This window comes from Tamandua tetradactyla, chromosome 12 (assembly GCF_023851605.1).
Source record: "Tamandua tetradactyla isolate mTamTet1 chromosome 12, mTamTet1.pri, whole genome shotgun sequence".
NCBI classification, from domain to species: Eukaryota; Metazoa; Chordata; class Mammalia; order Pilosa; family Myrmecophagidae; genus Tamandua; species Tamandua tetradactyla.
The window spans coordinates 70,401,430-70,418,622 of record NC_135338.1 but is presented as its reverse complement, the minus strand read 5'-3'; the positions used below and the strand labels follow the sequence as shown (position 1 = coordinate 70,418,622).

General features: G+C 34.9%; 1 protein-coding gene across 1 annotated transcript in view; it reads right to left on the bottom strand.

Annotated features, from left to right (window-relative positions):
• Positions 1-17,193, bottom strand: part of MYO9A (myosin IXA) — a 401,408-nt gene that overhangs the window by 185,441 nt on the left and 198,774 nt on the right. Inside the window, exon 12 of the mRNA XM_077123892.1 lies at positions 9,302-9,423. Within this exon, the coding sequence (XP_076980007.1) occupies positions 9,302-9,423 (122 nt within the window). The remainder of the gene's footprint in view (positions 1-9,301; positions 9,424-17,193) is intronic.

Sequence of the window (17,193 nt, the reverse complement as noted above, 5' to 3'; positions counted from 1 at the left end):
CGTACCCCATCCTGGAACAGCTGACTGTCTGGGAGAACCAGCTCCGGTGAGATGGCCGAGGGGCGCGGGCTTTCCCGGACGGGACGGCAGGCGGCCGGAGTCCCTCCCTTCCTCCTTCCCAGGCCAGCTGGCAGAATTGGGCAGGCAGTCCCCTCAGGCCGCGGTGGCTGACACCCCCACCACGCGAGGCCTCCCGGACCAACTGAGAGACTTGGGTCGGAAATACCCAGGTCGTGGAGAACGGTGACGGGGGGGGGGGGGTCCCTTCCAAACACATGACTCCCCGGGAATGGTGCACTCTCCGGGGCGGACTGCGGCAGCTGGCGCCCTCCCGCTACGCTTGGCGCCCTGGGCCGACTAGGAAATTCGGACGGGCGCTCTCCGGGCTGCGGCGGCCGGCGACCCTCCCCGCATTCGGACCCTGGGCTGGCCGGCACTCTTCCAAGCCGCTGCGGCTGGCGAACCTTCCCGATGGCGAGAGTTTTCCAAAGATAAAAGACCCACAGCACCTTTTACTGGTGGGACCCGCAGACAAACGTGTGCCACGAGCACCACCTACTGGGCAGGATAAGAAAAACAGATCCCAGAGATTTCACAGAAAAATCTTCCAAATTGTTGGGTCCAGCACCCAGGGAAATCTGACTAAATGCCCAGATGCCAGCAGAAGATAATGGATCACGCTCAAAAAATGGAAAATATGGCCCAGTCAAAGGAACAAACCAATAGTTCAAATGAGATACAGGAGCTGAGACAACTAATGCTGAATATACGAACAGAAATGGAAAACCTCTTCAAAAACAAAATCGATAAATTGAGGGAGGACATGAAGAAGACATGGGCTGAACAAAAAGAAGAAACAGAAAAACTGAAAAAACAAATCACAGAACTTATGGAAGTGAAGGATAAAGTAGAAAAGATGGAAAAACAATGGATACCTACAATGATAGATTTAAAGAGACAGAAGATAGAATTAGTGATTTGGAGGATGGAACATCTGAATTCCAAAAAGAAACAGAAACTATTGGGAAAAGAATGGAAAAATCTGAACAGGGTATCAGGGAACTCAAGGACAATATGAACCGCACAAATATACATGTTGTGGGTGTCCCAGAAGGAGAAGAGAAGGGAAAAGGAGGAGAAAAACTAATGGAAGAAATTATCACTGAAAACTTCCCCACTCTTATGAAAGACCTAAAATTACAGATCCAAGAAGTGCAGCGCACCCCAAAGAGATTAGACCCAAATAGGCGTTCTCCAAGACACTTACTAGTTAGAATGTCAGAGGTCAAAGAGAAAGAGAGAATCTTGAAAGCAGCAAGAGAAAAACAATCCATCACATACAAGGGAAACCCAATAAGACTATGTGTAGATTTCTCAGCAGAAACCATGGAGGCTAGAAGACAGTGGGATGATATATTTAATTTACTAAAGGAGAAAAACTGTCAACCAAGACTCCTATATCCAGCAAAATTGTCCTTCAAAAATGAGGGAGAAATTAAAACATTCTCAGAGAAAAAAGTCACTGAGAGAATCTGTGACCAAGAGACCAGCTCTGCAAGAAATACTAAAGGGAGCACGAGAGTCAGATACGAAAAGACAGAAGAGAGAGGTATGGAGAAGAGTGTAGGAAGAAGGAAAGTCAGATATGATATATATAATACAAAAGGAAAAATGGTAGAGGAAAATATTATCCAAAGAGTAATAACACTAAATGTTAATGGACTGAATTCCCCAATCAAAAGACACAGACTGGCAGAATGGATTAAAAAACAGGATCCTTCTATATGCTGTCTACAGGAAACACATCTTAGACCCAAAGATAAACAGAGGTTGAAAGTGAAAGATTGGGAAAAGCTATTTCATGCAAATAACAACCAGAAAAGAGTAGGAGTGGCTATACTAATATCCAACAAATTAGACTTCAAATGTAAAACAGTTAAAAGAGACAAAGAAGAACACTATATACTAATAAAAGGAACAATTAAACAAGAAGACATAACAATCATAAATATTTACGCACCGAACCAGAATGCCCCAAAATACGTGAGGAATACACTGCAAACACTGAAAAGGGAAATAGACACATATACCATAATAGTTGGAGACTTCAATTCACCACTCTCATCAATGGACAGAACATCTAGACAGAGGATCAATAAAGAAACAGAGAATCTGAATATTACTATAAATGAGCTAGACTTAACAGACATTTATAGGACATTACATCCCACAAGAGCAGGATACACCTTTTTCTCAAGTACTCATGGATCATTCTCAAAGATAGACCATATGCTGGGTCACAAAGCAAGTCTTAACAAATTTAAAAAGATTGAAATCATACACAACACTTTCTCGGATCATTAAGGAATGAAGTTGGAAATCAATAATAGGCGGAGGGCCAGAAAATTCACAAATACGTGGAGGCTCAACAACACACTCTTAAACAATGAGTGGGTCAAAGAAGAAATTGCAAGAGAAATTAGTAAATACCTCGAGGCGAATGAAAACACAACATATTAAAACCTATGGGACGCAGCAAAGGCAGTGCTAAGAGGGAAATTTATTGCCCTAAATGCCTATATCAGAAAAGAAGAAAAGGCAAAAATGCAGGAATTAACTGTCCATTTGGAAGAACTGGAGAAAAAACAGCAAACTAATCCCAAAGCAAGCAAAAGGAAAGAAATAACAAAGATTAGAGCAGAAATAAATGAAATTGAAAACATGAAAACAATAGAGAATATCAATAAGACCAGAAGTTGGTTCTATGAGAAAATCAATAAGATTGATGGGCCCTTAGCAAGATTGACAAAAAGAAGAAGAGAGAGGATGCAAATAAATAAGATCAGAAATGGAAGAGGAGACATAACTACTGACCTCACAGAAATAAAGGAGGTAATAACAGGATACTATGAACAACTTTACGCTAATAAATACAATAACTTAGATGAAATGGACGGGTTCCTGGAAAGACATGAACAACCAATTGGCTTAAGAAGAAATAGATGACTTCAACAAACCAATCACAAGTAAAGAGATTGAATTAGTCATTCAAAAGTTCCCTAAAAAGAAAAGTCCAGGACCAGACGGCTTCACATGTGAATTTTATCAAACATTCCAGAAAGAATTAGTACCAGCTCTCCTCAAACTCTTCAATATAATCGAAGTGGAGGGAAAACTACCTAATTCATTCTATAAGCCAACATCACCCTCATACCAAAACCAGGCAAAGATATTACAAAAAAAGAAAACTATAGACCAATCTCTCTAATGAAATAGATGCAAAAATCCTCAATAAAATTCTAGCAAATCGAATTCAAAAACACATTAAAAGAATTATACATCATGACCAAGTAGGATTCATCCCAGGTATGCAAGGATGGTTCAACATAAGAAAATCAATTAATGTAATACACCATATCAACAAATCAAAGCAGAAAAATCACATGATCATCTCAATTGATGCAGAGAAGGCATCTGACAACATTCAACATCCTTTCCTGTTGAAAACATTTCAAAAGCTAGGAATACAAGGGAACTTCCTTAAAATGATATAGGGAATATATGAAAAACCCACAGCTAATATCATCCTCAATGGGGAAAAATTGAAAATTTTCCCCCTAAGATCAGGAACAAGACAAGGATGTCCACTATCACCACTATTATTCAACATTGGGTTGGAGGTTCTAGCCAAAGCAATTAGACAAGAAAAAGAAATACAAGGCATCAAAATTGGAAAGGAAGAAGTAAAACTATCACTGTTTGCAGACGATATGATACTATACGTCGAAAACCCGGAAAAATCCACAACAAAACTACTAGAGCTAATAAATGAGTACAGCAAAGTAGCAGGTTACAAGATCAACATTCAAAAATCTGTAGCATTTCTATACACTAGTAATGAACAAGCTGATGGGGAAATCAAGAAACGAATCCCATTTACAATCGCAACTAAAAGAATAAAATACCTAGGAATAAATTTAACTAAAGAGACAAAAAACCTATATAAAGAAAACTACAAAAAACTGATAAAAGAAATCACAGAAGACTTAAATAGATGGAAGGGCATACCGTGTTCATGGATTGGAAGACTAAATATAATTAAGATGTCAATCCTACCTAAACTGATCTACAGATTCAATGCAATACCAATCAAAATCCCAACAACTTATTTTTCAGAAATAGAAAAACCAATAAGCATATTTATCTGGAAGGGCAGGTTGCCCCGAATTGCTAAAAACATCTTGAGGAAAAAAAACAAAGCTGGAGGTCTCGCGCTGCCGGACTTTAAGGCATATTATGAAGCCACAGTGGTCAAAACAGCATGGTATTGGCATAAAGATAGATATATCGACCAATGGAATCGAATAGAGTGCTCAGATATAGACCCTCTCATCTATGGACATTTGATCTTTGATAAGGCAGTCAAGCCAACTCACCTGGGACAGAACAGTCTCTTCAATAAATGGTGCCTAGAGAACTGGATATCCATATGCAAAAGAATGAAAGAAGACCCGTATCTCACACCTTATACAAAAGTTAACTCAAAATGGATCAAAGATCTAAACATTAGGTCTAAGACCATGAAACAGTTAGAGGAAAATATAGGGAGATATCTTATGAATCTTACAATTGGAGGCGGTTTTATGGACCTTAAACCTAAAGCAAGAGCACTGAAGAAGGAAATAAATAAATGGGAACTCCTCAAAGTTAAACACTTTTGTGCATCAAAGAACTTCATCAAGAAAGTAGAAAGACAGCCTACACAATGGGAGATAATATTTGGAAATGACATATCAGATAAAGGTCTAGTATGCAGAATTTATAAAGAGATTGTTCAACTCAACAACAAAAAGACAGCCAACCCAATTGCAAAATGGGAAAAAGACTTGAACAGACACCTACCAGAAGAGGAAATACAAATGGCCAAAAGGCACATGAAGAGATGCTCAATGTCCCTGGCCATTAGAGAAATGCAAGTCAAAACCACAATGAGATATCATCTCACACCCACCAGAATGGCCATTATCAACAAAACAGAAAATGACAAGTGCTGGAGAGGATGCGGAGAAAGAGGCACACTTATCCACTGTTGGTGGGAATGTCAAAGGGTGCAACCACTGTGGAAGGCAGTTTGGCGGTTCCTCAAAAAGCTGAATATAGAATTGCCATACGACCCAGCAATACCATTGCTAGGTATCTACTCAAAGGACTTAAGGGCAAAGACACAAACGGACATTTGCACACCAATGTTTATAGCAGCATTATTTACAATTGCAAAGAGATGGAAACAGCCAAAATCTCCATCAACAGAAGAGTGGCTAAACAAACTGTGGTATATACATACGATAGAATATTATGCAGCTTTAAGACAAGATAAACTTATGAACCATGTAATAACATGGATGGACCTAGAGAATATTATGCTGAGTGAATCCAGCCAAAAACTAAAGGACAAATACTGTATGGTCCCACTGATGTGAACGGACATTCGAGAATAAACTTGAAATATGTCATTGGTAACAGAGTTCAGCAGGAGTTAGAAACAGGGTAAGACAATGGGTAATTGAAGCTGAAGGGATACAGACTGTGCAACAGGACTAGATACAAAAACTCAAAAATGGACAGCACAATAATACCTAATTGTAAAGTAATCATGTTAAAACACTGAATGAAGCTGCATCTGAGCTATAGGTTTTTGTTTTGTTTTGTTTTGTTTTGTTTTGATTTTACTATTATTACTTTTATTTTTTTCTCTATATTAACATTCTATATCTTTTTCGGTTATGTTGCTAGTTCTTCTAAACCAATGCAAATGTACTAAGAAATGATGATCATGCATCTATGTGATGATGTTAAGAATTAATGATTGCATGTGTAGAATGGTATGATCTCTAAATGTTGGGTTAATTTCTTTTTTTCCGTTAATTAAAAAAAAAAAAAAAAGAGAAGGGATAATTGGAGATGAAGGGATACAGACTGTACAACGGGACTGGATATAAAAACTCAGAAATGGACAGCACAATACTACCCAATTGTAACGCAATTATGTTAAAACACTGAATAAGCTGCATGTGAGGTATAGGTTTTTTGTTTTTGTTTTTTTTGTTTTTTTTTCTTTCTATTATTGTTTTAATTCTTATTCTGTTGTCTTTTTATTTCTTTTTCTAAATTGATGCAAATGTACTAAGAAATGATGAATATGCAACTATGTGATGTTATTAAGAATTACTGATTGTACATGTAGATTGGAAGGATTTCTAATTGTTTTGTTAATTCTTTTTTTAATTAATAAAAAAAAATAGAAAAAAAAATAAAAAAAAAGCTGAATATAGAATTGCCATATGACCCAGCAATACCATTGCTAGGTATCTACTCAAAGGACTTAAGGGCAAAGACACAAACGGACATTTGCACACCAATGTTTATAGCAGCGTTATTTACAATTGCAAAGAGATGGAAACAGCCAAAATGTCCATCAACAGACAAATGGCTAAACAAACTGTGGTATATACATACGATGGAATATTATGCAGCTTTAAGACAAGATAAACTTATGAAGCATGTAATAACATGGATGGACCTAGAGAACATTATGCTGAGTGAGTCCAGCCAAAGACTAAAGGACAAATACTGTATGGTCCCACTGATGTGAACGGACATTCGAGAATAAACTTGGAATATGTCATTGGTAACAGAGTCCAGCAGGAGTTAGAAACAGGGTAAGATAATGGGTAGTTGGAGCTGAAGGGATACAGACTGTGCAACAGGATTAGATACAAAAACTCAAAAATGGACAGCACAATAATACCTAAGTGTAAAGTAATCATGTTAAAACACTGAATGAAGCTGCATCTGAGCTATAGGGTTTTTTGTTTTTTTTTTTACTATTATTATTACTTTTATTTTTTTTCTCTATATTAACATTCTACATCTTTTTCTGTTGTGTTGCTAGTTCCTCTAAACCGATGCAAATGTACTAATAAACGATGATCATGCATCTATGTGATGATGTTAAGAATTACTGATTGCATATGTAGAATGGTATGATTTCTAAATGTTGTGTTAATTTCATTTTTTTCCGTTAATTAATAAAAAAAAAAAAGAAATTACAAGCACACTGAATGATGTAGGAACTCAGCTAAGGATATGTTTCATGCTGCATTTTCCCTATAAAATGAAATATTTCTTTAGAAGAAAAAGACTCAGTCTATGGGATTCCCAAAATAATTCTTCCTAAATGTGACTAATTAATTTTTCAATCCCTTTTACAAGCAAATAGCAGAGGGAAAATATTCCATACCTTCAGGGATCTTCTGGAATGTTAAAGCAAAGAAACAAAGATGGTCCATTTACAAGGGGAGCTAATAACTACAGACTTATAAAGTGAGGAAATGAATTTATGGTTTATTAAAAATTTTATAGAAGACTCAACATAGTAACTCAAATGAAGTAATGATTAAGAGGTTATTCAGGCCAGTCTCCTACTTAAAACAGACAGCATATAATGCAAAATAATTACTATAATGGGGGATTTTATTATTCAATGAGCTCTAATAATTAGAAAGTTCTTCCTCATATTGAGCCAGAATCTATCTTCTTATAATTTTTGGCCATGTGATTTAACACCAGAAATTTTGAGGTAACAACAAAGAGGTGCCATTCTCTTCATTAGGTGATATTTACAACAATGTGAGTTAATGTCTGCTCAGGAAAATATAGTTGGGGTATGGTAAGATGTAGACTCAATGAAATGTTAAACAATGACAGGACAGAAATGGCCCTCAACTTTATTCAGGTTTCAGTTTATACTACCTCAATTCCTACACACAACTACCTTAAGAAATATGGTAGACATAACATCATCATTCATTATCATCAGTTCTGTTTTATATAAGAAAGCTCAGGACCAAGGATATTAAGAGATTTGTCAACAGTTATTAACAGAGTTGGGATACAAACCCTGGACGTCTAACTCTAAAGCCTAAGCGTTATAAACAATATAAGCATGAGCTTAGAAGTCAGAAATAGCTGGAGGGTTTGAATCTCAAATGATCAAAAAAAGATCATCTAACTATATGATCTTTTTCTTGAATTGCTTAAACTTTTTTGTTCTCTTTGTTACCATAAAATATCCCAAACAAAAAGAACTGCTTATTGGTTCCGTATCAACGACAATGTTTGTCAATACTGGATATTTAAATCACCTATAAAGCTTTCCAAAATAAAGGTATCTTAGCCTCACCCCTGACCTAATGAATCAGCAGAGTTAAGAACCACTATCTACATAATTTTATAAAAGATAATATATATTCAGGACACACAGAGCAACAGAGAAACTTCTATACAAACGTGTACAAAAAATTAAAATATTTTCTATTTATGTTAACTTCATTTTAATCTATTTAGATTATTGATAGAAATAGATTAATGATAGAGGGAGTAGAATGGATACTAGACATAACTGCTGGCAGTCCCCTTTCCAAAATACTCTGCATTCTGCTACTACTGCTTTCTATTTACATGTTGTAAATTGGCACGTTTACAGCATATGAATAGGAAACATATAGTTTATAATTTAAACAAGATCATTTTCATTATGAGTGAAAGGACACACTTTTAATGACTAAACTAGGACAAAAAGTATAAACTTTAGCTTGTCTCATGCAAACCTGATGCAAGGTAATCCTACCTATAATAAATATATCCCAATATTTCCTCTCCTAGTTTAGTGGGGAGAATCAGTTGACCTAACTCAATTTCTAATTTTTCACTGCGTAGTCACAAAAAAGCAAAGATCCTCCATCACTTCAGTTTCTATAAATCTAGATTTATCATGTCTTAGGATAATTTAATAATAAATAATATTTCATAGAATACTGAGAGCACTCTATAGGATTCTATATGAATCTTTGTTTCTGAAGTTTATATTTAAGTTTAGTATATTGAATGCTGTTAACAAGGATGGCAAATATTGACATGCGGTGTCACTTATCACTTGCAATTAGGGAAGGCATCATTAACATATCATGATATTCTCTCCTGTCAGACATGAAATCTACAAACAACTCATGTAAAATTCAATTTAAGAAAGGAGGAACAAGTAACAAACTAAGCATCAAAATAACTGTGTAGAAATGCCCACAAAAATGCATACAAGGGAACCTTGGCTCTTTATCTGAATATCAAAGAAGGAAATTTATGTCTTAAAAGAGACATGAAAAACAGAAACCCAATTAAAAAGAAACATACTCATTTGCTTCATGAAAAGCTAAAATGCACAATTAAAAAGAAATATACTCACTTGCTTTCCTCATCTAAAAGATGGAGTAGTCCTGTTGGTTTCTTGCTAATAAGATTTATGCAACAGGTATTATCAATATACTCTATATTGTGCCAAGTGATACCTTCAATTCTATATTCCTCCTAGGAAAGCCAAATTACAAAACAACAATTTGTTCATGTTGCAGAAAATAATAGGTATACGACAATAAGGAATGAAAACTTTTAGCAGACTTAAAAGAATAGTCTAAACGTTTTTTTAAAAAACCACCATTCCATGCAATGGAAGGATGTGTAACTGTCACTTTTCAAATCTTGATACTAAGTATCCCCCCTTTTTTTAATAAAGTACTACAACAAAATTTGGGGGGTATAATCCTTTTTGTGAGACAACTCTGGTCAAACTTTAGGGTTATATTCATTTTTGTCGCAGTATCTGATGAATCACTAAAGAAAAGTATTCGGTGAAGAAACCTAATCTCTCCTACATGATTCTAAACCATCAAAGACTCAAGGTATTTATTGGATCCTCAAGAATGAATTTAATGAAACAGCATTTCTGGAGAAAGGGGAAAAGCATCACATCTGGTCACCAGTGATATAAATCATATGGAATTCATATAAATAAATCTTGTAACAAACTAAGCATCAAACTCAGCTTTTGTCTTATGGCAAAAAAAAAAAAAATCCTGGAATAGTTAAAAAAATGGTTTCAAGTTACAAGGTTAAAAAATTCACAGTATAATACAAGCCTGGAAAAACTATTCAAAATACTCTTATCAAAGTTCCATTTTTCTTTATTCATTTCTCTGCACTGCTTTTTAATTTCTCATTTAAGTTTTTACTATAATAATCTATATACAACTTGAAATTTCTCATTAATCATTTTCAGTTGTGCAATTTGGTAATATTTACATTCAAATATTATACTACCATCAACAATATCCTTTAACCACAACTTCTTCATCACATGGTACAAAATGACTGTTCAAATAATTGTTAGGTTAAATAAGATATAAGTTAATTTGTAGTGGAAAGTATTGCCTTGGGAAAATGTTTACATTTATGGAGAGGATGATTAGATAGCAACAACATAAAGGAGATGTAGGAGCATTTAGTGTCCCCTGGTATTTGCAGATAGAGTGCCCTACGTCTCTAAGGAATAATTAATTTAATGTGTTTACCATACAAACCATAGCATTTGCTGATCACTGCTCACAGCTAAATATTCATTGCTCTGGGCTCTTTCCCATCCGTTTTACCAGCTATGTGGAACCAGAAAACGAAACCCGTGTTTCAGAACTTATCTTCCTAGGACTCCCAGAAGATACGGAAGGCAGCCCCACCTCTTTTTTTTAACATTTCATATTGTAAAATATAACACATATACAAAAAAGCAAAAAATGTCAATGTACATTTTAACAAGTAATTATAAAACAGATTTCAAAGTTTGGTACAGGTTACAGTTGATATTAGGGAATATTATTTTTTCATCCCTTTGGTGCTTTCAGTTTTAGATAGCGTTTCAGAAAAGATGTTCCTAAGAATAAATAGGAGAAAAGTTTCTACAATAGAGTGATATTTGAGTACCAAGTAAACATCCTGTTCGACTGTTCCAGCATTAATTGATAATACTTGCAGAAACTAGTTAATTCTCTGCAAATTGGTATTTTTTGCAAAATAGTGATTTTGTAATTCTAACATTCCTCCTGTGTTTAATATCCTGTAAAGAAGGACATACATAATATAAACTATAGTAACTCTAATGAGGAAGGCTAACTGCTTCATTCTTTACTTTTAATTAACAGTTTCAAGTTATGGAATTGTTTTATAAAGGTCACCATCAAACAGTGATAAGAATAGTTTTGCCTTCTCTTTGGGAGTATGGATAGACTGGATGATATGAGCATACGGATTTTTACAGTTTTATTAGCAGTCCAAAAGTCATCCTTATCCCTTCCTCCTAATGACCACCCAGACCTTCTTCCCCCAAGTTAAAGATAGTCCCAAATTCTAATACTATTCATAAGATTTGCCTGTTTATGAATACCAAATAAGCAGAATAACATAATACATATTCTTTTTACTTCACTTGTTTTTTTATTCAAAATCATGTTCAAGGGAACACATCCATGTTGCTGAATGCACACATTCATTTTAATTGCTGTACAGCAAGTACATAGAATCCAGCTACATTCTTTCTTTTCTATACTATCTATGGCTGTTTTCTCTCTACAACAATGGAGTTAACTAGCTGTGAGACAGACAATGTGGCTGGAAAAAACTAATATATGGATATACTGTCCTTTACAGAAAAAGAATGCTGAACTCTGCTATAGATCACTTGTTCTCAAACTTTAATGAACAAAGCTAATCACCAAGAGGGCTTATTAAAGGATAAAAGCTAGGCTCCATCCCCGGAGTTTCTGAATAAGGAGATGTAGGGTAGTGCCCAGGAAAGTGAATTTCTAATAAGTCTGAGTTGACACTGATGCTGCTGCTTAAGGAAAAATACGTTCAGAACAAATGTTGTACAGTATTACATTATATGTATATGCAACCATTTATTCATCCATTCTAGTACCGATAATGTGAGTTATTTCCAATTATTAGCTATTAAACATAATGCCATTATGAACATTTCTATGCAAAAAAAATGCTTTTGATATACCTTTATATACATTTTGAGAGAGAAAACACAGGGTTATAAACTATTCAGTATTTTTAACCCCAGCATATACTAACAAACAGCTTTCTAAAGTAGTTATACAGGAGTTTTCCTTGAGCCATATCTCTTCAAAATTTGTTTTATCACTTTTTTTTCCTTTTAGCGATGCTGATAGAGGATCTCATGGTGGTTTTGATTATAATTTCCCTGATGATCATAATGGAAAAACACTGATAAGTTTACTGCCCATTTGGATGTTCTCTTTTATGAAGTACCTCTAGGTTTATTCTCAGTCTGAAAGAGCAAACATTCAGTCTGTTTCTATTAAGGATGATACTAGCTACAGGTTTTTTGTATGTGCCCTGTACCTGGTTGAGGAAATTTACTCCTATTTCTAAGAAGTTTTCCCTCCGCCTTTGTTTTTTTAATCATGAATGGATATGCAATTTTATCAAATGTTTTTTCTACTGGAGATGATAATTCTTTACTTTGTTTTCTTAACAAATTTAATTAGATTTAGTTAAAGGTAACACAAACTTTGGAGCAACTCAACTTGGTTCTGATGTATTACCCTTTATCTTGCTAGATATAGGTTACTTTTATTTGTTAAGAATTTCCACTTCTAACACTATTTTTGACAGATTTTGGCCTCAGTATTTTCCCCTACAATGAGTTGAGAATTGTGCCCTCTTTTCCTTTTCCATGTAGGAGTTTATGTCAGACTAAATAGTATTTGTTCTTTTAGTGTTGCTAGAATTAACCAGTAAAGCCAGCTTTCCTTGCAATATTCTTAATGGAAAGGGTTTTAATTATATATTAAGTGTCTTTAATAGTAACAGAATCAGACTTTCTATTTCTTCTCATGTCAATTTTGAAAAGTATTTTTCATATCATTTGCTATGTTTACTTATTGATATAAAGTATTTTAGTGTATCTACTATTACTTGCATAGGGCCCACAATGATATCCTGTCATTTAGAGTCTAGTTATTTACATAAATTCTAGGTATTTACATCCCTCTCTGTCTTTGTCTCTTTCCTGGATAAATTTCTTGAGAATTTTATTGATGTTACTAGTTGTGGTGTGAGGGTGATTATACTTCAGAAAAACACTTCTTAAATTTAATCCACTCTTGTGGGTGTAAATACATTATAAGTAGAACTTTTGATAAGGCTAAAGCTACTTCAGTTAAGCCTAGACACATTCAATCAAAATGGGTCTTACTCTTATTACAGGAGTCCTTTACAAGAAGAAGAAATTCACACAGAGAGAAGAAGCCACAAAAGCAAGAAGATGAAATCAGCAAAACCCAGAAGAGGAGGGAAAGATCCCAGCAGACTCCACTATGTGCCTTACCACATGATATGGGAGCCAAGAATTACCAGAAACTGGCTTAAGGAAGAAAGTATCGCCTTGATGATGCCCTGATTTGGACATTTTCCCATAAATGAATAAATTCCTATTATTTTCATGGTATTTACTTTAAGCAGCATAGGAAACTGAAACAGTAATCTTTTCAAAATATTAATTTTTTACTTTGTTTATCCCCTCACCATGGTATATTTTTGTTTTAAAAGCAGTCGTATTGAGATAAACTCATACACCAAATAGTCCATCTAAAGTGTACAATCACTATCATCTTGTATACTCACAGAAATATGCATGCATTACCACACTCAATTCTAGACCATTTTCATCCTGAAAAGGTTCACTATATTATTCAGTACCATGTTTCATCCTCTAGCTTTCCTTCTAGTGACATATATGAACATAAACTTTCCCTCTCAATCACAATCACACCTATATATTATCTCTGTTAGTCACTATAATGTGTTCCCATCACCTTCATTCATTTTCAAACACTTACAATCAATCTTTTTTTTTTTTGTATGCTGTATGGCAGGTTCACAATACATTCTTTTTCAATGTAAATATGCCCTTATTGCAGCACCATTTGTTGAATTTTTGTTTGGTTGGTTCTTTTTTTTTCATTTGTTTGTTTGTTTGGGAAGTGCATGGGCCAGGAATCAAACCCAGGTCTCCCACATGGCAGGAGAGGATTCTACCACTGAACTAACCCTGCACCCCCTACAATTAATCTTAATACATATACCGCCCAAATTAAGCATCAGCTCCCCATCCCCTCCCTCATTCTATCTTCTGGTAACCTATATTCTAGATATAAACACCATGGGTTTGGTAGCTATATTTATATAAGTGAGGTCATACAATGTTTGTCCTTTTGTGTCTGGCTTATTTCACTCAATACAATGTCCTCTAGGTTCAATAACCTGGGAGTCACACTCATAATGACTTCAGTTTTTCTTACAGCTGCGTTAATAGTTCTTCATATAAATATACAATATTTTCCTTATTCATTCATCAGTTGATGGACACCTGGGTTGTTTTCATCTTTTGGCAATTGTAAATAATGTCGCTACTTCAGTATGCACATGTCTGTTTACATCCCTGCTTTCAGTTTCTCCAAGTTTCTACCTAGTAATAGGATTGCTGGGTAATTCTACACTTAGCTTCTTGAGGAACTAAACTGTCTTCCAGAGTGGTTGCACCATTCTACAAGTCCACCAGCAGTGAATAAGTTAATCCTCTCCAACACTTATAGTTCATTGTTTTTTTTTTATAGTAGCCATTCTAGTAGATGTAAAATGATATCACATCATAGTTTTAATTTGCATCTCTTACAGCTGGTAATGTTGAGCATCTTTTCATGTGCTTTTTAGCCATCTGCATATCCTCTTTGAAAAGGTGTCTTTTCAAGTCTTTTGCCCATTTTAAAAATTGGATTGTATGTGTTTTTATTGTTGAATTGTAGGATCGCTTCACATATCCTAGATATTAACCCCTACTAGATATGTGGTTTCCGATATTTTTTCCCATTGAGCAAACTGTCTTTTCATCCTGTTGACATAGTACTCTGAAGCACAAAAGCATTCAGTTCTGAGGAGGTCCCATTTATCTTTTTTTCCTTTTGTTCTTTGTACTTTGGGTATAAGGAAGATCTTGAAGATACTTCCGAACATTTTCTTCTAGGAGTTTTACGGTTCTTTTATATTTAGGTCTTTGATCCATTCTGAGTTAATTTTTGTGTAAGGTATAAGATAGGAATCCTCTTTCTTTCTTCTAGTTATGGATATCCAGCACCATCTGTTGAAGAAACTACTCTGTCCCACTTGGGTGGACTTGACAGCCTTTTCACACATCAATTGATCATATATGTAAAAGTCTATTTCTGAACTCTCAATTCAATTTCACTTGTCAGTATGTCTATCTTTATGTAAATACCATTCTGTTTTTATCAGTGTATCTGCGTAATAAATATGCTTTACAGTCAGGCAGTATGAGTTTTCCAACTTCCTTTCTCTTTCTCAAGATGTTTTTGTCTATTGGGAGGACTATTGCACTTCCAAATACATATGGCATTTGCTTTGTCAATTCTGCAAGTTAGGCTGTTGGAATTTTGATTAGGATTGTACTGAATCTGTAAATCAATTAGGGTGAATTCACATCTTAACAATATTTAGTCTTCTAATCCATGGTCACAGAATGTCCTTCCATTTATTGGGTTCTCTCTGATTTCTTTTAGCAATGTTTTGCAATTTTCTGAATACAGGTCCTTGATTAAATTTATTTCGAGGCACGCAATTTTTTTAGCTGCTCTTGTAAATGGAATTTTTTGCTGATTTCCTCCTCAGATTACTCATCTCTAATGTATAGAAGATTACTGATTTTTGTATATTAATTAATTTTCTTCTAGCATTGCCTTCACTGCATCCCATAAATTTTGATGTTGTATTCGTGTTTTCATTCATCTTGAGATATGTACTGATTTCTCTTGAAATTTCTACTATAATCCACTGATCATTTAAGAGTGTGATGTTTAATCTCCATACATTTGTGCATTTTCCAGTCCTCTGCCTGTTGTTGACTTCCAGCTTCACTCCATTATGATGTGAGAAAGTGCTTTGTATAATTTCAATCTTTTTAAACTTATTAGGACCAGTTTCATGAACCAACATATGGTTTAACCTGCAGAACGATCCATGAGCACTGAGAAGAATGTATATCCTGCAGTCTTGGGGTACACGGTTCTATCTACATCTGTTAGGCCTAGCTCATTTATCAAAATTATCCAAATTCTCTATTTCCTTACTGATCCTCTGTTTACATATTCTATCTATTGGTGATTGGTGTTACCGAAGTCTCCAACTATTATTGTCAATATCCCTATTTCTCATTTCAGTTCCGTTAGTATTTGCCTCACGTATATTGGGTCATCTTGACTAGATGCATATATATTGATGACTGTTATTTCTTCTGGGTGGATTGAAACTTTTATTAATATATAATGTCCTTCTTATTAACAGCTTTTTACTTAAAGTCTATTTTGTCCAATATTAGCATAGTTACCCCAGCTTTTTCTTGGATACTGTTAGCACGGAATATCTTTTTTTCAGTCTTTTACTTTCAACCTATTTGTATTCTTGGGTCTGAGGTGAGTCTCTTATAGACAAAATGTAGATGGCTCATCTTATTTTTTTATCCATTCTGCCAGTCTATGTTTTTTTAACTGGGAAGTTCATTCAATGTTCATTCAATGTTATTACTGTAAAGGCAGTATTTACTTCAACCTTTGGTTTTCACATAGCATATCATATTTTTGTATCACTTTTTTTACCCTTTAAGTTACTCTTACTGATAATCTTCATTTTTATAATTTCCTCCAAGCCTCTCTTTCTCATCCTTTCCTTTTACCCTGCAGGACTTCCATTAGCTTTTCCTATAAGGCAGGTCTTTGTTAATGAACTCTCTTAGCTTCTGCTTCTCTGTGAATCTTAAGCATTTCCTGATTTTTGAAATACAGTTTTATCAAATAGGGAGTTCTTGAATGAAAAATTTTCTCTTTCAGTACCTTGAATATATCAGATCCCTGCCTTCTCACCTCCATATTTTCTGATGAGAAACTGAAGGTTGGTCCTATTGGGCATCCCTTGTATATTATGAATTATTTTTCTCTCGCTGCTTTCAGAATTCTCTCTTAAGCATTTGACATTTTTCTCAATATGTATCTTGGACTAAGTCTTTTGGATTTATTCAATTTGGGGTACGCTACACTTCTTAGACCTGTATATCACTGCGTTTCATAAGAGTTAGGTAGTTCTCTGTTGTTGTTTCTCAAATGTTCCTTCTTCCCCTTTTCCCTTCTTTTGGGACACGAGTGACATGAA